At 43.5% G+C, this 24,613-nt stretch overlaps 1 protein-coding gene and 1 long non-coding RNA gene across 4 annotated transcripts in view; one reads left to right on the top strand and one right to left on the bottom strand.

Annotated features, from left to right (window-relative positions):
• Positions 1–13,429: 13,429 nt before the first annotated feature.
• LOC142402815 (uncharacterized) lies at positions 13,430–21,693 on the bottom strand. The gene is made up of 3 exons (XR_012773477.1): positions 21,537–21,693; positions 17,930–18,056; positions 13,430–16,518 (listed from the first exon to the last, which is right to left on the bottom strand). It is a non-coding gene; the product is annotated as an uncharacterized LOC142402815 (long non-coding RNA).
• An 85-nt stretch (positions 21,694–21,778) lies between these two features.
• TDRD3 (tudor domain containing 3) overlaps positions 21,779–24,613 on the top strand; it is a 113,519-nt gene continuing 110,684 nt past the window's right edge. The window contains exon 1 of one of the 3 annotated variants that reach the window (XM_075488624.1): positions 21,779–22,033. In XM_075488624.1, the coding sequence (XP_075344739.1) occupies positions 21,993–22,033 (41 nt within the window). In that variant the 5' untranslated portion in view covers positions 21,779–21,992. The other 2 variants (XM_075488625.1, XM_075488631.1) reach the window with 2 other exon arrangements.

Here is a 24,613-nt window from a genome sequence, read left to right as displayed (position 1 = left end):
CTGCAATATTGTGTTTATGTTGCAGTGTCATTTACTGTTTAATAGAAACATTCACAATGCCCTAGTTCCATCTGTTATAAATAGTGAAGGCTGATAAACACTATGCAAACACAAGATGCAGCTTTCTGGCAAATTATGTTTAGTACAGCCCCCAAACATAAAGCAAGATTTATAACATTTGCATGTCTCTTTTTTTTTTTTCTTTTACTCTACAGTAATTACCTTAGAGCTTTAAGTAGATATATAAATAATACTTGAAGTTTTACATTAAATTATTGTTTGAGAAGACAGTGACAAGTATATGCACACACACATACAGGTTTCACACCTTCAGTTGTACTGCAGTGACAAATCTTGTTATGGATGCAGAATTTTTGAAATAACTCCTTGCAAATACGATTTTTATCAGATAAATACAGTTGAAAAGCAAGCCCACTCACTATTATGTATTGTAGGAACAAAACTCTCAGTTTTTGATTAAGAAAACGGAGATGAATCACCCGAGTAGCGACAGACTTGCAAAGGGCTTTCTAATGAATAACCAAAGATGAAACTACTGCTGTTCCCTGCTCTCAGGAGAAAGGGAGAAATTGTGTAGCAATAGGGTGACTGAGTCACTGCACAAGACTGTTAGAAGGTGTGGGTGAGGTGTGGTACCAAAAGAAGGTTCCTGGTAATGCTCTTTGGGTGTGATCACTTTATCATCTGCCAAGACTGAAAAACAAATTATTCTACACAGTTAAAGAAAAACAAACTTGCAATCTGAACACCTGAGACAGTCTACAGAAACACTTGAAAAGGCAGAGTTTAAGTAAGTTCGTGTCTGCTTTTGCTCAAGGTGGATGCCAGCAGGTGAATCACACATCCACGCAAAAAGTGGAAGAAAGATTTTTTCGTGTTTTATTTTTGAAGCAGATGTATTTCAAAGGAATTAACTTGACAAACCTCACCATAGTCACTGCAGACAGTCTTTAAGGTTAGTGGATATTTCTTCCTCTGCAGAAAATGTTTGTTTGTTTTTCCAGTCGAGTTGCCTGACTGACTTAACCGTACCCTTTCCAGGACGTATCCACACCATTTAAATCTTCCTGGTTGTGCGAGCAGATCATGTTATAGACTAGACTTTTTAAAAGCTAAGCTAAAACACTTGCTTTTGGAAAGAGAAGGTGTAAAAAGCTTTGAGATGAGTTTGCACCTCCGTCTCCTCAATTATATTTGATCTTGGAGTAATTAGCAGAAGGAGATACACTCTTTAAGGTAAAAGGTGTATTACAGAAAACAACTGCTTCCCGGGCTGTCACCCCAGTGCAAGACACTTCTTCCATTTCCGCAGCCTTAGCTGAGTAACTCGCAGTGCTCGTACCTTCTGGTTTCATCTTCTGTTTTTCCCAATGTTTTAAGTATTGACTTCTAAAGTCTTTTTCTGCTGTCAATATAGGGATGTGACTTTGATGTGAGCCTCAAACTGGAGAGGAAAATGGGGGGGAAGATGTGTATATTTACAACACACTGGCCAATGTAGCTGTAGTTTAACCCATTAACATGTTTATTTCTGACTTGTTCTGCAATACAGTGTGTTTGGTTTATCTGCAATAAAAGTGCAGCATTTTAGGTTCAAATCAGAATACATAACCAGAAAGTGATCTTAATCTGGAATACAGCAAAGTGTGAAGTAAAAAAATTTCTGTCAGAAAGACAGAAATTTACAGAATATGCAGGTCCCTTATCCCTCTGGCCATTATTTCCTTATATTCTGGAATTTTTAAATGTGTACTCTTCTCATTCTTTGTTTGTGACCTTTCTTGTAAGGACAGGCATTTTCTTATCTTTTTCTTCCCGGAGTCAAGTTAATTTAATTTACTGATCATATCAAAGGCCTAATTCTTATGTACGTGTATTTCACTGGATTAGTTTAACTGAGTGTAAAAGAATGTTAAGTAAAGATAATAGGATGATTCGTTTGAACACAACAGGTACAAATTAAGTTGTTAACTGTATTATATACGTTGCATTGCTTATCATGTCTGATAAGCAAGCTCAATAACATTTAGCTTTGGCACATCTTGTAGTTGTGTCAAGAACATAACTTTTTGTACCATTTTTTAGTGGCAATGAAAGCAAAAAAGAAGGCTTTTGATTCAGAAATTGGTTTTGCCCATGCTTCTTTTCCTCTCAACCATCTGCCCTCCACCTGCTGTGGGGAGAAGTCAGTGTTTTATGCAGCAGCTACTACTACCTTGCTGGAAATTACAGTATGGTCTAGTATGAGGAGCTAAAACTGGTCTGTTGTGAAGAGCTGAAACTGATGCTAGTTCACCATACCAGCTTGTGCTGTAAAGTGGTTTAGTTCATATAGGAGAGACAGGCAGGCCCAAGAGAGGTACGATGGATGGATGAGATGGACATTCAGCTCTTGTCCCCAGAATAGCCTTTTGTTTGTATGAATCAGCACCCTGATAAAAATCCCTGTTCCTACTGGCAGGTATTACGTAAGGTCTATGGAGAAAGGTCTGCATTTCGAGCCCCAGTTGCAGCATCACTTCAGTTCCACCACTGAATAAGGCCAGCAGAGCTAATTAATTAGTCATCGAGTCAGAGTCGTTTAGACTGGAAGGAACCCCTCTCTGGAAGGAATCTGGTCCAGTCCACCATTCAGAGTAAGTCTGGCAGGTTGCTCAGGTCGTCCAGTCGAGTTTTGAGTACTTCTAAGGGTGGAGATTCCTCAGCCTCCCTGGGCAACCTGTGGCTGCCTACCCTTAAAAAGAGTAATTTTTTCCTCTTAATATTTTATCAGAATTTCCTTTGTAGCAGTTTGTACTCACTGCATCTCATGCTTTCACTGTGCACTCTCAAGGAGAGTCCAGCTTCATGTTCCCTATACCTCCCAATAAGCATTAGTAGACAACAACTCCCCCCAACCTTCTCAAGACTAAACAAACTCAGTTCTTTTAAGCTTCTCCTCATAAGTCATGTACTTCAGGTCCTAATCACCCAGAGTAGATAAACAGTTTATCTAAACTTTTACATTAAACACCGTGTGGCGTTCAGCTCTTGGAATTCAAGTCCTAGACATATAGCAAACTTATCTTTCTGTTCAGGAGACAGAGGAGCCAAAACAAATTACAAGATTTATCCTAGATGCATGTAAATTGCCAGGATAACCTAATATCTAAAGTGTCTGAATTAATTGCTGTGATCCTTAGCTAAATTAACAAGAAACTGAAAGGTGTACTTGTATGCTTATATATGGCATTAGTGCAGAGATGAGTAAGAAATAACGCTATTTTCTTTTGTCTAGTCTTTAAAAATATACAGCAAATACTTGTAGCTTTTTTTAATTTGGTAAAGTTTGGAAATCATACCTTAAAGCCAGAAGATAAGTTAATGAGTTTCATTTAATAAGTTTAGCCAACATGAAAGTCAGTGGTTACTTGATCATAGTCTATCAGTATGTACACTGGGATGAGACTTAGATCAGAGAACTGTGGAATCAGTAAGACAACATATAAAAGTTCTGTAGTTGGAAGACAAACATATCAATTCAAGCTAAAATAATGTACATCATTTTAGCATGATGGCAATTTACAATCAAAACAACTTACCTGGGGAATTAATGAATTTATGACTATGTGAAGCCTTTAAATTCCAATTGCCTGTCTTTCTAAGAGTTGTCCTCCAGCCCAGTCAGAAATTATAGGCCAGGAATTACTGGGTGAGGTATTGTGACTTCTGTTATGCAAAAGCTCAGAGTAAATCGTCTGCATAGTTATTGCAGTTTTTAACTCTGTGGATCTATAAAGCAGAACCAGAGTGATGTGCTACATGGTTAATCCCCAATGGCTGTCTGGACTGGAAGAAATACCTTACTTGTGGTGTCAGGTACTACCACGTTCTTCATTTTCCAAATTTCTAATCACCTGCATTCATTTTTGCAACACCATGCCAAAAGATGGCAGGAGGAAAATATGTTCTTTTTTTTGGACGTAAGTTAGACTGCCTTCATTTTATATTTAAAGTAACTCGGGTTGTATCTCCTATTGTGAATAACTAGATTTCTTAGGACAATTTCTGACCACTAAGCATAATGAAGATGAAACCCATTAAATAATCAAGTGGATTAAAATCTCTAATAACATTTCATTTTCAGATCCTTTGAACTTACATTTTATTTCTTGAATCTACTGCATATGAAATTCTATAAAACAAACAAAACCCAAACAAAACGGATGCATATAACTTTAGAAGACAACGGAGAAGAGCATTCCAAACCTAGGAAATAATTTGTCTCTCTCCTTTTGGCTATATGTGGAAACAGAGAAACATTTAAATCACCAAGGAAAGCTATTAAGATAGTTATGAGCTAAAATCTCTGCACTTCACCTTTCTGCAAGGTTCCTAGTCAGAAAAGCATTAGGCTTCAATTTTCTGTTATTTCCTCTAGAAAGCCCTCTCTTCTTCACTGGGACTCCTCCTGCTTTGCAGGACTGGGCTCTTCATCCCTAGAGCTATTCCATCACTTCTGTAGTAGCATACCACGTGCATCCCTCAGCCTCCTTACACAATAGATTGCAGTAAATCTTCAATTTAATATCCTAAAACCTTTTTTATGAGGCATAGAAATAAGCTTTCCTTCAGTAAGTGATACTTCCTCAGCTTTCCAAAAGCGCAACCTAACTTGAGAAACCTAAAATAAATTGTATGCGTGTTCTATAGAAATTCTCTAAACAAATAAAACTGAGAGACATTTTATAGCAGTAATAATTTCTTACTTGCAAGTGTTTCAAAAGACTCCCACAGCAGCAGGTGTTAAGGAAGTATCCATCTGTTCTTGTTTCTCTGCACAGAAGTATATTGAATAGATAGAGTTTCTAAATGTTCAGGGTTGTCATTAAAATGGGTTAGCTGTGATCGTCACTTAAGGCATTCCTGATATTGAAATTAAAATGAAGACTATCTCTGGTTCTGTTGCAATTTGAGAATGCGATCAATGGTTCCCTGAAGAAACATCTTGTCAACTGAGTACTTTTTAAATTATCTTCTGAAAACCACTCCAGTATTCCTGTGACTGAACTGGAAATGCTGTATCAGCAGCATTACTGTTCTCTGAAAATAAGGATCAAAACCCAGCTGTTGCAGATATGTTAACTGATGAACAAGGTTAAGAGTCCTGAAGCCCTTATACTACACTTGAAACTTATGTTTCTATTTAAATATTGAAGGCTTTTCAGCTTTCTCCTCCTTGCAAAAAGTTATTTGAGACACTTCTAAACAAGGCTTCAGAGTCTCTAAACTTGAGTGCTACGGTATAGAGACCGGAGGACTCGAGCTTCATCGACGCAGCAGAGAAATCAGCATGAGAAAGGAGAGATGCACACAAGCTGAGAAACACAACACATCAGTGTTTTCCCAGGTGAAACAGAAAATATATGGGACAATGATTTGAATGAATCTATGAATCAGCTATGAAACTTCTACACACCTGAAGGTGTTTTTATACCTTAAGTATTTAAGCTACTACGTTGTTGTATATTCAGATCAGAAAATGCATCTTGGCGAGCAGTGTGAAAGTGTTAAGAATGAAAATTCCCTCTTTGCTCTTTAGCATTGTACCCCACTAAACAGGAAGGAACAAAAAAAGGTTTTTGCATGTAGCACATATAACAGTTATAATACCTTTAGAATTAAAGCTAAAATAATACCAACTGAGGTATTAAGGCTTTGTATTAATTTGTGATTTGTAATGGTTGGTAGCTTCCGTCCAAAAAACTGCTAGCAGTACCCTGCTCAAATGCCAAAGTTTGATCTGTCCATTATGTTTTCACTTTTATTTCTATATTTCTCTAATTCTTTGTCCTCTCACAAAGGCACGTTGCTTTAAGTCCTAAGGAACATTTTGCTATTAGTATGTGAACGACTTGGTCTGGATGCCTGGGAGCCAAATATTCTCATTCCATGATGGAGTAATTCTGGTATTGTCAACCACAACTGTTTAAAGCTGAATCTATCTGCAAAGCTTCAGGATCTTAGCTTTGAAACCATCAGTTAAAAAATAATACAGAGTTTTGCATCTTCCAAAGAATCCTCTCAAACAAGTAAAAGCTGGCCAGCTACCAGCTGGTATGGGATCTTTCCAGATTTAAAGTCCAGCCTTAAATGCAGTTACAGATATAAACCTTACATTGACTTTTTGTGGTTTATGGAAAGCTTTTTTTTTTTTCTGGTTGTTAGCTGATATTTTTAGATCTACAAAAATGGGAGTAGAGGAAACTGGGTTTTCTTAGCAATTTTGCAGTTGGTAAGTGGTAAAATTACAAGAATAGCATTTTTACCCAGGAAAAACCCGCAACAAATAAAAAACCCACCCTACAAAGATCCAGACAACTGTCCTGGTTTTGGCTGGGATAGGGTTAATTTTCTTCCTAGTAGCTGGTATAGTGCTGTGTTTTGGATTTAGCATGAGAATAATGTGATAACACAGTGATATTTTAGTTGTTGCTAAGCAGTGCTTATACTAAGTCAAGGACTTTTCAGCTTCCCATACTCCGCCAGCGAGGAGGTGCACAAGAAGCTGGAGGGGACACAGCCAGGACAGGCATTGCGGCTACTCCAACCCCCACGACAGGCGCTGCAGCTACTGCAACCCGGGCAGGCACTGTGCATACTCCAACCTCCCCGAGAGGTACTGCAGCTGAACCAGAGAACCAACCGATGCCGTCATCAGTTGCCCCTATACACAAGAAAAAATACACAAGAAAATCAGCTCACTTAGTAAGGGATGAAGATGAACCAGGGCCATAACGAAAAGAGGAGGATGAAGAGGCAGAACCCATAAATGAGATGGTAACCACCCGATCCCTATCCCTGCGGGAGCTGCGGGATATGTGAAAAGATTTCAGTCGTCATCCAGGCGAGCACATTGTCACCTGGCTGCTCTGATGCTGGGATAATGGGGCCAGTAGCCTGGAATTAGAGGGTAGGGAAGCCAAACAGCTGGGATCCTTTCCTAGGGAAGGGGGCATTGACAAAGCGATTGGAAAAGGGGCACAAGCCCTCAGCCTCTGGCAGTGACTCCTGTCAGGCATGAAGGAAAGATATCCCTTCAAGGAAGATGTTATATATCGCCCAGGCAAGTGGACCACCATGGAGAGACGTATCCAGTACCTGAGGGAATTAGCCGTGCTGGAGGTGATTTACGGTGACCTGGACAACGAGCAGTTATCCAAAGATCCAGATGAAGTCAAGTGCACACGACCCATGTGGCGGAAATTTGTATGAAGAGCACCATTGTCGCATGCCAACTCATTGGCAGTAATGACCTGGCAAGACAGAGAGGGACAAACGGTGGATGAATTGGCTGGCCAACTCCAGCAATATAAAGAAAGTCTTTCTTCCTCCCTATGGGCCTGCATCTCGGCTGTGGAGAAAGTGACGGACATGCTAGCTGAGAAACTGTCCTGGGAGTTGCAGCAACTCGAAGAGGATATGTCCTGCTCCCCACCTGTACAGACCAGTATCTCAGCCATTAGGAGTCAGTGTCCCCCTGCTCAAGGGAGAGGATATAGTGGGTACACACCACGGGGCACCCTGTGGTTTTACCTGTGTGACTGCAGAGAGGGCGTGAGGAAGTGGGATGGAAAACCCACCTCGACCCTAGAGGCATGGGTACGTAAGTTGCAAGGAAAAACAATCACAAAAGGGGATTCTTCCAGCAAAATTGCTGCTCCAGTTTCCAATGGGCAGTTCCCCAGACAGAGTAGAAGGGCTGGTCCTACTTCTGATATTAATAAAGGGACTTTTGATTTGCGTTTACACAAATGTAACAAATATTATGACCAGGACTAGAAGGGCCCTGCCTCCAGCCAGGTGGAGGAAAGGGACAACCAGGTTCACTGGGCTGTGTGGATTCGATGGCCTGGCACATCAGACCCACAGGAGTATAAGGCTCTAGTAGACACCAGTGCACAGTGCACCCCAAAGCCATCAAGCTATACAGGGGCAGAACCCATCTGTATTTCTGGAGTGACAGAGGGATCCCAACAGCTAACTGTATTGGAGGCCCAAGTGAGCCTAACTGGGAATGAGTGGCAAAAGCATCCCATTGTGACTGGCCCAGAGGCTCCGTGCATCCTTGGCATAGACTACCTCAGGAGAGGGTATTTCAAGGACCCAGAAGGGTACTGGTGGGCTTTTGGTATAGCTGCCTTGGAGAGGGAGGAAATTGAACAGCTGTCCACCTTGCCCGGTCTCTCAAAGGGCTCTTCTGGCAGAAAGCACCAGGGGAGACTTGAGGTGCATCCCTAGGCTTTTGGAGTTGGGGATACAGAATATCCAAGGCCCGTTATAGTCCAACTGAAAAAGAGATATTGGGAGCATATGAAGGGGTTGGAGCTGCTTCGGAAGGGGTTGGTACTGAAGCACAGCTCCTCCTGGCACCCCGACTGCTGGTGCTGGGCTGGATGTTCCAAGGGAGAGTCCCCTCTACACATCATGCAACTGAGGCTATGTGGAGTAAGTGGGTCACGCTGACCACACAATGGGCTTGAATAGGAAACCCCAGTTGCCCAGGAATCTTGGAAGTGATCATGGACTGGCCAGAAAGCAAAGATTTCGGAATATCAGCAGAGGAGGAAGTGATGCATGCTGAAGAAGCCCCACTGTATAATAGACTGCCAAAAAATGAGAAGCAATATGCCCTGTTCACTGGTGGGTTTTGTCGTCTTGTGGGAAAGCATTGGAGATGGAAGGCTGCTGTATGGAGTCCTATACGACAAGTCGCAGAAACTGCTGAAGGAGAAGGTGAATCGAGTCAGTTTGCAGAGGTGAAGGTCATCCAGCTGGCTTTGGATATTGCTGAGTGAGAAAAATGGCCAGTGCTCGCTCTCTATACTGATTCATGGATGGTGGCAAATGCTCTGTGGGGGTGGTTGCAGCAATGGAATCAGAGCAACTGGCAGCGCAGAGGCAAACCCATCTGGGCTGCCACATTGTGGCAAGATATTGCTGCCTGGGTAGAGAACCTGGTTGTAAAAGTACATCATGTAGATAGATGCTCACATACCCAAGAGTCTGGCCACTGAAGAACGTCAAAACAACCATCAGGTGGATCAGGCTGCTGAGATTGAAGTGGCTCAGGTGGATCTGGACTGGCAACATAAGAGTGAATTATTTATAGCTCTGTGGGCCCATGACACCTCAGGCCATCAAGGAAGACATGCAACACATAGATGGGCTCATGAGTGAGGGGTAGACTTGACCATGGACACCATTGCACAGGTTATCCATGAATGTGAAACATGCGCTACAGTTAAACAGGCCAAGCGGTTAAAGCCTCTCTGGTATGGAGGACGATGGCTGAAACATAAAAATGGGGAAGTCTGGCAGATTGATTAGATCACACTCCCACAAACGCACCAAGGCAAGCGCCATGTGCTCACCATGGTGGAAGTAACCACCGGATGGCTGGAAACATATCCTGTGCCCCATGCCACCACCCAGAACACTGTCCTGGGCCTTGAAAAGCAAGTCCTATGGTGACACGGCACCCTGAAAGAACTGAGTGAGACAACAGGACCCATTTTCGAAACAACCTCATAGACACCTGGGCCAAAGAGCACGGCATTGAGTGGGTATCTCACATCCCCTATGATGCACCAGCCTCCGGGAATATCAAATGATACAATGGACTGTTGAAGACTACACTGAGAGCAATGGGTGCTGGGACATTCACACATTGGGATACACATTTAGCAAAAGCCACCTGGTTAGTCAACACTAGAGGATCTGCCAATCGAGTTGGCCCTGCCCAATCAAAACATTTATGTACTGTAGAGGGGGAGAAAGTCCCTGTAGTGCACATAAAAATTATGCTGGGGAAGACAGTCTGGGTTATTCCTGTGTCGGGCAAAGGCAAACCCATTTGTGGGATTGCTTTTGCTCAAGGACCTGGTTGCACTTGGTGGGTGATGTGGAAGGATAGGGCAGTCTGCTGTGTACCTCAAGGGGATTTGATTTTGGGTGAGAACAGCCAATTATTCAAACTGTATGATATTAATTGTTATGTAATATTGTATATCATTATTACTATAGTTTTTATATGCCATATCAATGGTATTACATCATTGTATACATTACATTCAGTAAGAATCACCCAGATTAATGAAGAATGAACTTTGACGAAACCGAGCAAAATGCAGTGGTGATGGAATCCGAACTGGCTTCAGCATGCAACAATCCAACACCACACACCATCTCTCCTGCCATGAAGGACTGTTATGGCAGAGGGAGCCCAAAGCTATGGACTAAATGCACTCAATGGACATTTTAGAGAGGTGGCCTGTAGACCAAGGGAATGATATCTGTGTGTATATATCAAAAGACAGGAAAAGTGGTGGTGATTAATTGGAATGTATTGGAAAGTGTGGGACTGGGGCATGAAGTAGATGGTATAGAATAAGGGGTGGATACTGTCCTGGTTTTGGCTGGGATCGAGTTAATTTTTTTCCTAGTAGCTGGTATAGTGCTGTGTTTTGGATTTAGCATAGATTGTTGCTAAGCTGTGTTTATAATAAGTCAACGACTTTTCAGCCTCCCATAATCTGCCAGTGAGGAGGTGCCCAAGAAGGTGGGAGGGGGCACAGCCAGGACAGCTGACCCAAACTGGCCAAAGGGCTATTCCATACCATATGGCATCATGCCCAGTATAGAAACTGGGGGGAGTTGGCTGTAGGGCAGCGATCCCTGCTCGGGGACTGGCTGGGCATTGGCCAGTGGGTGGTGAGAGGTTGCATCATTTGTTTTTTTCCTGGGTTTTGTTCCTCTCTCTCTTGTTGTTTTCCTTTTCATTACAATTTATTATTGTTGTTATGATTTTTATCATTAGATTTTATTTCCGTTATTAAACTGTTCTTATCTCAACCCACGAGTCTTCTTACTCTTGCCCTTCAGATTCTCTCCCTTATCCCACCAGGGGGGAGTGAGCGAGCAGCTGCATGGTTCTTGGTTGCCGGCTGTGGTTAAACCACGACGACAACAAAGCATGCGATATACTAATTTGTTTGATGGAAAAGTATAGATTGTGTGCTAGGATTGTTTCGGCACTAGGCTTTTTGCTAAACCACCTGCCAGGTTAAGCCACTCTAATAATGTAACCATGGTAATACTGCTGGCGTCAGCGCGAAAGACTGACTTGTGCAGCCAGTAAGGATTGGGCACGTTAATGCATTAACTGGAGCTATTAGGAAATGTTTGGAAATAAATATGTAAAATAGGTATAAAAGGTTCTTTTAGATTGTTTGGTGTTTTGCTTTGGGCAATATTTGTTAACAGCAGGCCGCCCTGTTCATAGGGCTAAGCGAACGTGGTTGTGAGCACTGAAATAGATAACAAACTGCTAGTAGATTCTGCTCTGCTGCTTTGCTTTTTGTGCTTTGATGGGAAACAACTGTTCCATTTTTAGCAGTAAAAGTGTGTTAGCCCATGTTTGTGTATCTGCTGATGTAAATCTGAGACTTACAGCATAATTAGTCTATAATTAATCTATAATTAATAGAAAATCTGAAAATAGACAAACCCAGCAAAACTTGAAAGTTTTAATTAGGCTCTATAAAAATGGTCAAGGTATTGCTACCACATTTTATCCCTCTTCTCCCCATCCCTCTGTTGTTTTCCATATGCTTTTGCCACACACACATTTCCTGTCCATGTCACATTTGCCTTTCATGTGCCCCTCAGTTATGTGTTCTCCTCACACCTCTAATTTGCAGCTACACTGCTCCACAAATAATGGGTTTGTTTTTTTCCAGAGAGGTAATGATCTGATGATATATTGTCTGCAGCATCAGCGCTGACTTAATTAATTTCTAGCCCTATATCAACACAAGTGGTGCAGGACTGTAATGTGAATCAGATATGAAAAGAGTAAAAACCTACACTTTAAAGTAAAAACCTCGGCACCTCTTCTTCCAATTTCCCTTTTTTCAGCTAGGCGCCTGGTTCACACAGTAGCCCCACAAGCATAAGCATATGTAAACATAATTTAAAGGAATGCCTCAGTGAATTTTATAGGGGGTGGAACAGAGTACTGATTATTTCTGATTTTGTGGCCAGAAAAGGGAAAAATATGAACTTACAAAATTTGTATTCACCCTCTATTCCAAAAGGCAATTTTGAATGAGAAGAAAAAAGGGAGTCCTTAATGACCTCTCTCTATATTTATATGTTGTGTTTACTTTGGTTTGCTTTCTAGCGGCATTACTTGATGTAGTATTGTTTCATGATACGAAATGCTTTTAATTCATTGCATCTTATTTTACTGGTCTGACACAGGTAGCCCAAATTGTTGCTCTAGGCTGTTTCCCAGTTGTTGCCAACTTTTCTTTATTCTCTCAATTTTTTGTTGTCTTCCTCTAGAACTTTTTCTTCTGATCTCTCATTTCTCTCTTTTTTCCTCTTTTGCTCACTTTTCATGGTGAGTGCTAGTTCTCAATGGTTCACTAATTTGCCAGACAGCACTGTGCTTTCTGGAGCGTATATGTGTCCCCCAGGCTGTCAACTGTTGGATTCCATATAGAGTAGTTGCTGAATTAGCACGTATATTTGCTTCTGAACTTAATCAGGATTTTTTTGTAGGCTGTGGAAAAAGTGAGCTTATGCTTTTGTACTGAATTAAGGGAGTTACAGCTTTTAAAACAAGTGTGGCAACAGGTGGCCACTTGTGGATTTGGGGCTATGCAGCTTTTCCAGTCTCTGAAGCTCTTCCCTTTGCTCTTATGCCCTGTTATTGTATGGACTCCATTTGAAATATCTTAGGCACTCAGAATAAATATCCAAGCCAGGGAAGTTCTAAGTGTATACTTTCAAATAATGAGAAGTTGCTCAGGGCTCTAGCATTTCGGTTTCTTTTCATCCTTCATCTTTGAGAACAGTGGAATTTAACCTAAAAGTTAGCTGAAACTTACAGTTGGAAAAAGAATATTTTGCTTTGAATACTTAAAATATGTAAGGCTGCTGTAAGGATGATTCTATAATTCTATAATTCCCTTCATAATTCTGCACTTACTCAGAATATACGGCCCAATTCTCTATTGAAAGAAGATTAAAAATCTACTATGAAGAGCTGCCGATTCTTTCACATTCTTTTGGTTTCTTGTGTTTTGCTAACAGGCAGGAAACAGGGAGCACTGAGGACAGAATAATAACTAAAATCAACAGAGAAAGAAAAGATGCATAAATAAAAGCAGAATCAGAAGAGAAAGGAACTGAATCATTCATAAGTGAAGGTCAGCAAACAGCATGCCTAGTTATTGCATTCGATTGTTAGAAGTGTTGATTTTGCTGCTTCTTGAAAGCTCTTCAGAAATTTCATTATTTTTCCAAACTGCACTGGTTTGGGCCTGCAGACTACAGGGGAAAAGCAGTGGTAGGTAAAAGCTTCCACATCTGAACAGGAAAGATGCATGACACAGTATATTTTCACTGCCAGGAAATAACACAGAAACATTCGTGTCTGTTTAGTGTGTATTCAATCATGGATAAAAAGTCAACTGCTTAGCTGGAGCCTGGCATAGATTTCCAATAACTTGCTTTTCCTCAAGCACAAACATATGACAGCACTTGAGGAAAACCACAGAGTGAATCTTTTATGATCCGAAAATAAACTTTTTAGATTTCCATGAGAAAACAGTATTTATTTATTTGGTCTTTTTCTCCCACCTTGCAATTAAGTCAAGTGCTGACACAGATTGCTGGATCATTTATGCCCCAAACTGCTCATATAGAGGTGATGTCTTCTGGTATTGTGGATACACAAAATTAAAACTTTATGGTTTTAATAGTAATAATAGCAAAACCAATATACAGAGTTACTACACAGCCATGTATATTGCTGCATAATAGGTAGTCACTGTTTTGTTGTGCAGCTGTGCTCTCAAATCTAATCTACATTTATAGTTAAGGTCATATTCTGTTTGTGTACTAGGCAGGATGATGGTGTCTATGCCTGCATTGTTCTGATGGGTTGATCTATGGGCTTCTGTCATTTGCAGCGTCTTGGGTGTTGCTGCCCTGCCCTAGAGGAATGGGCTTAGCTTTAACAGGGACATCAGTGGGCCTGGACAGGCAACTCTAAGGTGTTGCATCCATGCCCACGCTACAGGTATTTTATGTCATCCTGAGAGCTACCTGACACTGTGTGAGGTGCTCTCTTGCACAACACCTATCCCACAAGGCCTTTAGCACATCTGGGAAGACCCTGCAAGTGCTCTCCCTAACTTGTCTACTCCATATATATGCCGTGATTTCACCATGCAGCCCGCCATGAGCAGTTCTGCCCAGCAGTATCCATTAGTATCGACCTTAATTTCACTGAGACAAACTATGACAAATTCAACTTGAAAGGCAGGAGAAGCACGAGGGAAGCAGAAGTCTGCAGAGCACACCAGGCATTCCCTACCTGCTCTCCTTCTGTGTGAGGGCATTGTTGCTGTCTTGTACATTGAGTGACTGTACGGATAGCAAGTGGCCTTCAGCAGTGTCTCCACTGTTATGGAGTTTTGTTCAGTTACATCATGTGTATCCATTTCGGACATGAACTGACTAATTTCTCGATGTAACAGACCACGTTCATAGCTCTGGAGTAGGAGCTCTCAGGAAGCAGCAAGCACGGGCTGCCCCACAAGGGAAGGAAGCCAGGCGCTGAGGGCAACAGCAAGGCAGGTAGGGCAATGATCCCACCCAGGTGGGCACAATCCCACAGTATCTGAGCAGGTACTATGCTGGTGAGCAGGGTCAGCCAATATTCAAGATTACTAGACATGCAGTGTCTGCAATCTGCAGTGATGAAGCAGCTGCAAGGTCAAGCCAGCAAGTCACATCAGTGGTTCAGGATCAGCAAGGCACATGGCCAGGCACAGGCATACCTCAGGCAAGTCTCAAGGATGGAGGCCTGAGCTTCAGCGCAGTTCCCAAGCAAAGGGCAGGAAGCCCCCGTGAGGCTTCCCGTAGCTCCTTCTCACAGCTCTTTCCCCAGCAGCCTGATCCAAGGCTACAGCTGCACCAAATCAGAGCTGGACTGGAGCATTGGCAGCCAAACCCCAAGGAGGGGGGAAAAGACTGCAGAGACTCTTGGTGCACTCCAGGCCCTGACAGCAGCATGCTTATTTCCAGATTTCCATCCAGTCCAGAAGGTATCAGTCTCTTAAAAGTAATCTTGTTAGAGATGAGGCACAGCTGTTCAGGGCTGGGATGTTTACTGCAGCCTGGTGAAAGTCTGCAAAGCCATATGCCGTTTGATCCTCTGCTCCCTGGCTATTTACCAATTCAGTGTCCAGAGGACCAGTAGGTTGAGCTGTGCCAGAATCACTGACAAACACAAGCCCTTCTGCTGGCCCTCAAGGGGGCCCGCCAGCATCATAATTATACGAGATTACATTCTCCTGTAGTTTATGATCCATCGTACCCTAGTGATCATTGCAGTTGTTCATTCACACTAACTTTCAGATCTGAACTATCCACCTTTTGACAAGCAGCCACACAGACCTGGCAATAGCATCATCATGCCATATATAAATGCCCTTATCCTGATAACCACAGTGCCTCGGTAATTGTCTTTTGACGGCAGTGATACTGTCTTTGAGACTGACGTAATGCCAGCATGAACTATACCTTCAAAATCACCACGGCCTGCCATGTGTTTTGTGATTTGCAGGAGAAAGTGGTCAAACTGAAGGGTTCCAGAAGTGGGCAGTCGTATGACAAAATCAATTAGAGCAGCCTGAGAAAAATGTTAGCCTTGACCTTAGTGGAAGTTACTTCTCTTTGCAACATCACCTTAACTACACAGTCTATGGCTATAGGTGGTGCTATTATGTCCAAGACTTCATAATTCTTAATAAGTTCCAGGCTTCAAAATGTGTCTCCTGTTTGCCTCTTTCCTTCATCCTGCTCCTTTCCAAGCTCCTCTCCTTCTTCCCCCCCATTAAAAATTCATTACTTCCATAGTTTTCCCTTCTTCTCTTTACTCTGTGAAAAGTCAATTCCTTCTCCAGATGCCATAACAGATGACAGCTGCTTGATTGCTTTGAGACAGAATAGGTCAGGCTTGGTCCCTCACCCCCAGCAAACACTTCCCTAGTGTGAAACACTTGTAGTAACCAGCCCTCCTTGCTCTTTGTCTACAGTTTGGAGAAGTTCATGATAGAAGAAGGATAAGGAGAAAGGCTGAGTGTCCTCCCACTTCAGATAAAACAGAGAAAACATTCATAAGCAGACCTGCAAATTTTGGTTGAAGTGCAGCAATAATACATGCAGTAAAGCTGATCCTTCTGACTGCAGCCAAATCAGATCAGGATCTGGCCCATCACAGGACACTGAGAGATAGCCACTTTTGTTGAAACCCCAGCACACTCCCAGAAATACAGTGACCAGAAGTGAAGGCCCTTTACCTTTAGTGGCTGATTACTTTGGGCTACAGATCCAGGGTAGGAATCATCTGCTCTTGCATTCAGCGACAGGACCTGTTATCTTCAGAGAATTTAAAGAAGAAAGATGACATAAAAAGTGAGACCAAACCAGCATTCTTGTCCTTGCGGGGGACTCCCATCGAACCCAGTGTTCAGGGTCTCCATCCTGCTGTTATTGGTTTCAGCACACCGAGTTGAGGGGGCATGACGCCATAACGCAAAACGAGTGTTACAGGTTTCTGCTCTTGCCCATTTCAGGCAGATGCAGTCAACAGTTTCAGCTCCCCAGTTCTGTGAGTCCACTGCTGAACCAAGGTGATTGGAGCTGGAGTTGGCAGGAGATCAAGGCAACCAGGACGAATCAAGGCATGCGGCCAAACCTGTAGGGCTGCTGCAAAAAACTGGCTGTCCAGCTTTTGCTGTCTTGCCCTGTGCACTAGTTCTGTCTGTTCTCTACCTCACCAGTGCCCTAACGGAGGTATTCAAATAGACCAAACATATTAGGTACTTACAATAACAGAGCATTGTGGAAATAAACTCTTTGTCATAGATTAAGTTGTCCCATGTCACACAGGCAGCAGTCAAGAACAACTGCGTTTTAGGCACATCTTTACATGCCTATCATTACCTGGTACTCCAGAGGAGGGGCTGCCTCCCTCAGCCGCTGGATGACACGGTGTACACATTGTAGATTTTGTGAAGAAATCACAGGATCTAGTGTGATTTTTTTTTTTCCCTAAAATAAACAACAGGAGCTAGTTGCTACCTATATACAATTTCTGCTCTTAGCCTCTTACATTTCTAATAAATAAGGTAGATAAATACACGATATGCAAGCAAAGTGATAGTCATACAGAATTAAACAGTAATATTTTAAACACTGTTGGTTAATAATCTGAATGTAATAGAAAATCAAGTTGTATTACATAATTAAATATGGCTTAGAAGCAGAGCACAGCACAGATGAGGGGTCCTTACTGCTTGCTTTGGTCTTACATTACGTTTTTGGACACTGTTGTATACTTGCAGTTAGTGTGGCTAAGATGACATATTAAGCAATCTTTCCCCATTTACCCCCTCTACCTTTTTAAATAGCCATGTCATACTTTGAACATATAGAATATCTAAAAGGTAAATTTAATAGATCTAAAACATAATGGAACAATTGTATTCATTTAAGATCTTACTAAAACTTAAAAAGCTCCATGTATAGCACTTTGAAGATATAAAGTACTAGATACATTTTTTTTCTTTGAAGGAGAAGATCAATACAGGTAATTCTCCAGTTTTCCTTGAAAGCTGAAGTTCTTTGTAAAAGACGTACCAGAGTAAGCTGTTAAGTCTCATGCCCTGTTTTTAGGTGATTCAGAACGCTGTTACTACTAAGCCTGTTTCTGCTTAAAACACTGAGAAGCCCATCTTCAGAGACAAATTGTGGATAAATGAGTATGTTGCTCATCAGACCTGCTCACACATTAATACAGCAGCAGAACTGTCTTGTTCTCAGGACCTGGAGCACATGCCCTTCCAGGAGATCAGATGGCTGAGTGAAAGAGTTCAGCTGGCCAAGTCCAAGGTCATCTTCATTGCCAGTAAGAGCTGTTGCGAAGGAGGTAAAAGCAAGGCCCTGACTTTCCTTTCCCATGGGAGTTACTTTTAAGCAGTGGCTGTACCACCAGCCCTGCCTGGGCTACATCACAGCCATGTCCCAGCTACGTCTGTGCTCGGGCTTGTACCTCCTCCATCCTGACTTGTACTCAGACCTGGCTTCCTGGCTGAGCTCGGACCCGTCTCATCCCAGAGGCCACGCTGGGTGATCACCAGGCTGTGTCTGACCCTGGCCACCATCTCTGGCCCTGATCCTGACCAGGACTTGCTGCTCCACATCCTGGCTCCTTATGCTGAGGAGACTGCTCCTGCCTGCCATGTTAGCATGCTCCACTTCCCTCGAGAAGTAGTCGGCCCTTGTTGCTCCATGACACTTCTCTGTTTCATTTGGAGAATAACTGGTTGAGGCCTTTCTTAAAATGTAACATAGCTGATTTACACATGGAACATTTTTAAATAGGACCGTCAAACAGTCACGCATGGGGTTCATTTGGGCAAACCATCACAATGACTAAAAATTACTCTTTTTTTTGGCTGGTATTGACATCCTTCAAAGGTATTACAAAAAGTGATTTTGTATCACAAATTATCCTGAAGCTACATATGAAACTTAGCAGTGTTAGTTGTTCCTCACAGACCTTGTTTTTTAACGTCATACTTTTCCATGGGTAACATTTTGAAACAGATGCTTGAAAAGAGAAATTGGAACAAGCCTTTCAACTTCAGTGATCCATAGATTATGGTTTGGACAGAAGGAGACCATGTAAATTTTGTGAACAGTGATGCACTGATTCATCTTGAGTAACATACATTTTTCAGAGAAAGCTAGGGAGGCACAGAGCCCCTTACAGGTGTGCTGGAGTCTAGGCTCAGTCCCTGGATAGCCCCAGGTACTCTGATGCTCAATAGCTTCAGCAATGGTGTTTATTCTAAAGGCAATGGATATGGAGATCTGCTCTAAGAATGTTTTATCCTGAACAGTTGGTACAGAGGGTCTTATCCCTCCAATTTGTGGTTTTCTGACTGCCTGGCAGGCATTGTATCACATTCCGTTTTACAGTGGAGCTAATTATTTACCTCACTGCAGCACAGCTAACAGCAGCTAGAAACAGCAAAGATCAGGCAGTGCCCTCCGTGAGCAGAGAAACATGTACTAATGGGGACTTCTCATGTACAAAAGGATGTGTGTGTGTGTATACATATATATCTATCTCAGCTTGCATATAATGAATTTATTAGAACAGATGCCTGCAGACCTTTAAGAAGGACAGCGCTGGGTACTACATTTTCTTTATAGATGGTGTTTTGTACCATGAGGTGCAACAGCTAGCCATATGCTGGCGTAAATTGCTGGTATAATTGCCTGGTGATTTCAATGAAGATTTCAGTAAGCAAAAGCTTCCATGTCTTAAACTAACATAAGGTAATGCATAAAGTCTCTAATTCTCATTATCTTCTCCTAGGTCATGCTCCATCCCTTACTAATTGGCTCTATGGGCACCCCTTGTTGAGTTACAATAATGTTTACAACCTTTTCTTGATAATCTAATGTGCAGCCAGGTCAGACTCTAAATGCAAGGTGCTTTTATTCCCACTTCTTTTCAATAGTAAGTGTCTGAACTAGCACTACACTTCCACCTATCTGCTGGTGCTTTTCCATGTCAGCAGCTGCTACAGTTGGTAAGGGTGCAATGAGGGTGTGACTCAGCCACTAACATTTCAGCGTGGCTCTTCTGCTTAACTTTAGGGTATTCCTCAGCGCTAATTTAAGAGCTTCGTTACAGATATACAATCGGTGTATTTCAGGGCTCTTATGTTAGTTCTCCTTGACGTTATTCCTTTGGAAACTCATATTCACCCAGAGTCTTGTCATGATATGGGACTGCACAACCTTTGAAAACACAAACAAGTGATATGGTTTTTCAGTCCATGAACTATACGGCTGGCTGGGTTGGCTCAGTTTACTGAACTCTGTGTAGATGGCTCTGGTGATTACTCTCTATAAGCTTGCATCAAAAATGCGTTATTGCACTTTCTCAGGTAATAATGCTCCCTCTGCTTATTTTTTTGATTTGAATGACCAGCAGGAGGATTAAAACTTCCCTGAGTGCGATACGCATTGTTTTGATTTCACTGGCAGAGATTGCATATGTCAGTCTTCTATTTTAAGTAGAAATCTATAATTTTAGGGCTAGAGTATATTCTTTCTGTTAAGACTCCAGATCAGAAAAGCTTCAAGGGTTATTATAGATGTAATGCAAGAGATTGCTCAGATTAATCTGAATAATATAGGTTTTGTTTCCTTCTTCCATGTCAAGCTTTTTATAATGACTGATTTAATAAAAGATGTGTAACTTCTTGAAAAACTGCAGCCACGCAGGACACCATACAGACTGGTGATAAAACCTTTGTCCTAGAGTATATAATCCATATGATACAAAAGAGAATACAAAGAATGAACAGGTCATAGTAAAAAAAAAAAAAAAGTGAATAGTGCTGATCAGCACAGCAGAAGTCACAGCTTGTTGCGTGTAAAACTTCCGAGCGATTTCCACTCAGTATAGCAAAGTAGGTTTTCAGGCAGATAAAAAAAAACAAAAGAGAAACAAGAAGCTGTTTTGAAGATGCCGCACGAAAATTGAAACATCCCAAGGATGAGAATGACCCACAAAGAACAGCACATCTTTAACAGATGAACAGGGCGGGTAGCTAGGTTTTGAAACCTTAGTGCAGTAAAAAAGAATTAACATTTGGCACCGATGGGTTACAGAAGTTGCTGGATGTGACTGACTAATGCGAATTGTCAGTGTCTTCTGGAAGGTAGCTGCCCTCACCTGCGGGCAGAAAGCCTGAGCGCCAGGACTCGAGCAGGCATCGTCTTAACTCCTGACCCGCTCACGTTCACCTTCTGGCAGCTTCTCTGAAGGCCGGAGCACAGAGGAAACGGGAGGACAGCACTCCCACCCCGTCCGTTACTGGCGCCTGAGGTAACCGGGCACTTACAACAGCAATAATGAAATAGTGCCATTCTTTTCAAGTATAATCCCCATTAAAAAGGCAGATCACAGAACCGAGTGTTCATGTCAGTGCCCAGCATTCTTGGGCAAAGCATTAAAAAAAAAAAAAAAAAAGACATCAAAGAAACACGGGAACAGCCTTTTACATCTTGTCAGCCTAACTGCTAAAACCCCCCTTCTCATCCCCGACACCGGCTTTGAGGGCATCAAGGAGACTCTTTTCCTACACAATGTTACTAGCAATAATATTATTTATAGATGAAATGCGTTTAAACTAAACTCTTCCCGCTACTACAAGGAGGCAGCCCACCGGCCACCACCACCGCTCCTGGGCGGCAGAGGCCCATCAGAGGGCTGTGCGAGGCCCTGCGCAGCGAGGCCGGGGCGGGCCCGGCCCGAGGGAGCCCGGAGGCCTCAGGCAGGCAGCAGGCAGGGCCCGCGCTCCGCTGCTTACCCAGCCCCGCGGCGCCTCTCCTACTCTGCCCTCACCCCTTCCCTTCTCCGCCATGGCGACAGCGGCTTCCAGGCAGGCAGCGGGACCTCCTCCCCCACCGCATCCCTCATCCCCGTAGCAGCCGGTCGCGGGCTTTGTTCGTCTCTCCCTACGCCGCCTCCGCCCCTTCCTTCCTTCCCTCCTTCCTTCCTTCCTTCCCTCCTTCCTTCCTTCCTTCCCTCCTTCCTTCCCTCCTTCCCTCCCTCCCTCCGCTCCCCTCCCCTCCCTCCCCCGCTGGAGAGCTGGCCGGGCCGAGCGCCCGGAGAGGGCCGAGGGGCGGGGGAACGAGCGGGCCTCGCGTCCCTCCTCCGTGCGCCGGGGCTCCCCGCAGCGCCCGGCGGCCCCGCGCCGGCCCAGCCCCGCCTCCCCGCCCTCGGCGGCCCCAAGTTCTGTGGGTGCGCGGCGGCAGGAGGCGCCATGGCCGACAGGACGAGGGCGGCGCTCTCCGAGTCGGGCTGGTAAGTGGGGGCGTCCTCGGCTGCACCGCGGCCTGCCCTGCCGCCGGGCCGGGCCGCTAGGCCTCGCCGGAGCCTGATCGCCGCCCCCTGGGGAGCAGGCCACCGGCCATGGCCGGGGGCAAGTGCATCTTTGCGGGTAACTCCGAGCAGCGGTGTGGGGTTTGGGGGGGTTCTCCTGTCTTTGAAGCGTGCAGCGGTGAGGGAACACCCCCCGTCCTCCCCCCCGTCCCCCCGAGCTCCGGGTCGGAGCCGGTCGCGATGTCCACGGGAAGGGGGTGCCGCGGCTCCGGGCGCTTGGGGCCTGTCGCTGGAGCGGCTTGTGCTCGTCGCGGGGAGCAGCTCTCGGCCTTTCTCGGTCGTCCTGCGGAGAGGGGCTCTCCCCTACCCCGCTCCTGGGGCAAGCCGCCCGCCGGCCGGGCCGTGAGCCTCCCCGGGGCCTGCGGGGACGGGGGGCCTGAGCAGCGGCGGGGTCCGGCGGCCTGCCTGTCTCTCCTGCTGACTGCCTTTCCCCGAGGCCTGCCTCGGCTGGGTGTCGGCGATAGCAAATACCAGGAGGCCTGACGCTTGGCGATAGTTTTATTCCTTTTAATTACACTGTGCTCCCTTTCAGCAAGGAAGGTAAGAGGGAAAGGAGTGGAGTTAAAGTAGGGTAAATACACACGTGAGGCTTGAACCCAGGTATTCGTGTGTTGTAGTCAGCCCTAATCGTTGGACACGCATATCTGTTTTGGAACAATGTGTTTCAATGAGTTGTGCTTTTTCAAATACCTAGTGCAAACTCTGCATCTGATTTGCTAGCCTAGAGGTTTTTTGACACTGTTGGCTGGAAGTTGATTTTTTTTTTTATAATGGGTCAAAGTAATTTGTTTATTAGTCAACACTTAAGTCTTTTTTCCTTAACTACTTACAAGTCTTTCACCAAAACAAAAGCTCAATGCTAACTACCAAAACACAAGGCAACTTACTTTGGTTGTAATTGAGAGAAACTGCTCAAATTATAAGAAGCAGCATTATTTCCAGTGGCGTTTTGGGGATATTTCTATTCTGCTGTTTAACTTAGTGGTTCTCCTGGATTGTGATTTCATGTCTGGCTAAGTCATAAAAGATTAAAATGAACGTCATATGGTTTAGAGTAGAATAGACTATTTCAGTTCGAAGGGACCTACAACGATCATCTAGTCCCACTGCCTGACCACTTTAGGGCTGACCAAGAGTTAAAGCATGTTATTAAGGGCATTGTCCAAATGCCTCTTAAACACTGACAGGCTTGGGGTATCAACCACCTCTCTAGGAAGCCTGTTCCAGTGTTTGACCACCCTCTCGGTAAAGAAATGCTTCCTAATGTCCAGTCTAAACCTCCCCTGGCACAGCTTTGAACCATTCCCATGGGTCCTGTCACTGGATACCAGGGAGGAGAGATCATCAACTCCCTCTCCACTTCCCCTCCTCAGGAAGCTGTAGAGAGCAATAAGTTTGCCCCTCAGCCTCCTTTTCTCCAAACGAGACAAGCCCAGAGTCCTTAGCTGTTCCGCTTAGGACATTCCTTCCAGCCCTTTCACCAGCTTTGTTGCCTGTGTCTGGATGCATTCAAGGACCTTCACATCCTTCTTAAATTGTGGGGCCCAGAACTGCACACAGTACTCAAGGTGAGGCCGCACCAATGCTAAATGCAGCGGCATAATCGCTTCTTTGACAAGCTGGTTATATTGTGTTTATGTAGCTTTTACAGTGTCACTGTGTGATAATACTAAGCAAATTGAGAAAATTAGTGTCTTTAGGTCCACTTCTTGGATAAGCGTATCGTATGTTTCAAAAATACTGTTCTAAGTGGTTCTAGAGTGCACAATCCTGTGATTCCAGCTATCAGTGAAGTCAAAGAATCATAACTATTTATGCTAAATTTGCATAACATTAGCTTATTTAAAGGGAATTTTCGACTGTAACTTGAAACTCATCCCCCTCCTCTTCCATACTTATTCCTCTATGAAAAGGAGAAAGCTTTCCATAAAAGTAATTTTTATTTTCATAGTTTTCTTGCTTTCTATTGCCTATTCAAAATTTTATCACACAGTTTTCAATTCTTAGTTGTTTTACTACTTTGTCAGTTGAATGAGTGCCATTGGTAAATGGCTTTCAGGTTTTGGTAGTACAAATATGAGGTGCCTCTGAAACGATCTGTTATTCTGCAGTGTTTGGCTCTCTCCTTGGGGGCATATATTCTTGAATGGCTATAAACACTTGTTATTCTTGCAATACTGCAGGGTGTGAGCCAAAGACAGAGAATGAAAGATGATTGGGCAAGTAGTGGGCTGATTATCAGGTCCACTGAAATTATGCCTTGACCTAGTTGCATTGGGAAGAATAGTAAGAAAGAGGGGGAAATGAATGCATATACTTTTGAAGAATGTGAGGTGGAGTGGAAAAAGAAATAATGCTTCAGAAACCTTGTTTAGCTAAATGTTAATGCACTTTAAAAAAAAAAATAACCTAGACATCCATGCTTTTAACTGTTTTGCTGTTGCTTTTATGCTTATGACTTTTCTCATGTTATTGGTAGATCTTAGTTATTTAACACATGTA

Source organism: Mycteria americana, chromosome 1, assembly GCF_035582795.1.
Source record: "Mycteria americana isolate JAX WOST 10 ecotype Jacksonville Zoo and Gardens chromosome 1, USCA_MyAme_1.0, whole genome shotgun sequence".
NCBI classification, from domain to species: domain Eukaryota; kingdom Metazoa; phylum Chordata; class Aves; order Ciconiiformes; family Ciconiidae; genus Mycteria; species Mycteria americana.
Note: the sequence above shows the minus strand (reverse complement) of the source record. Positions and strands in the feature narration are given on the sequence as shown.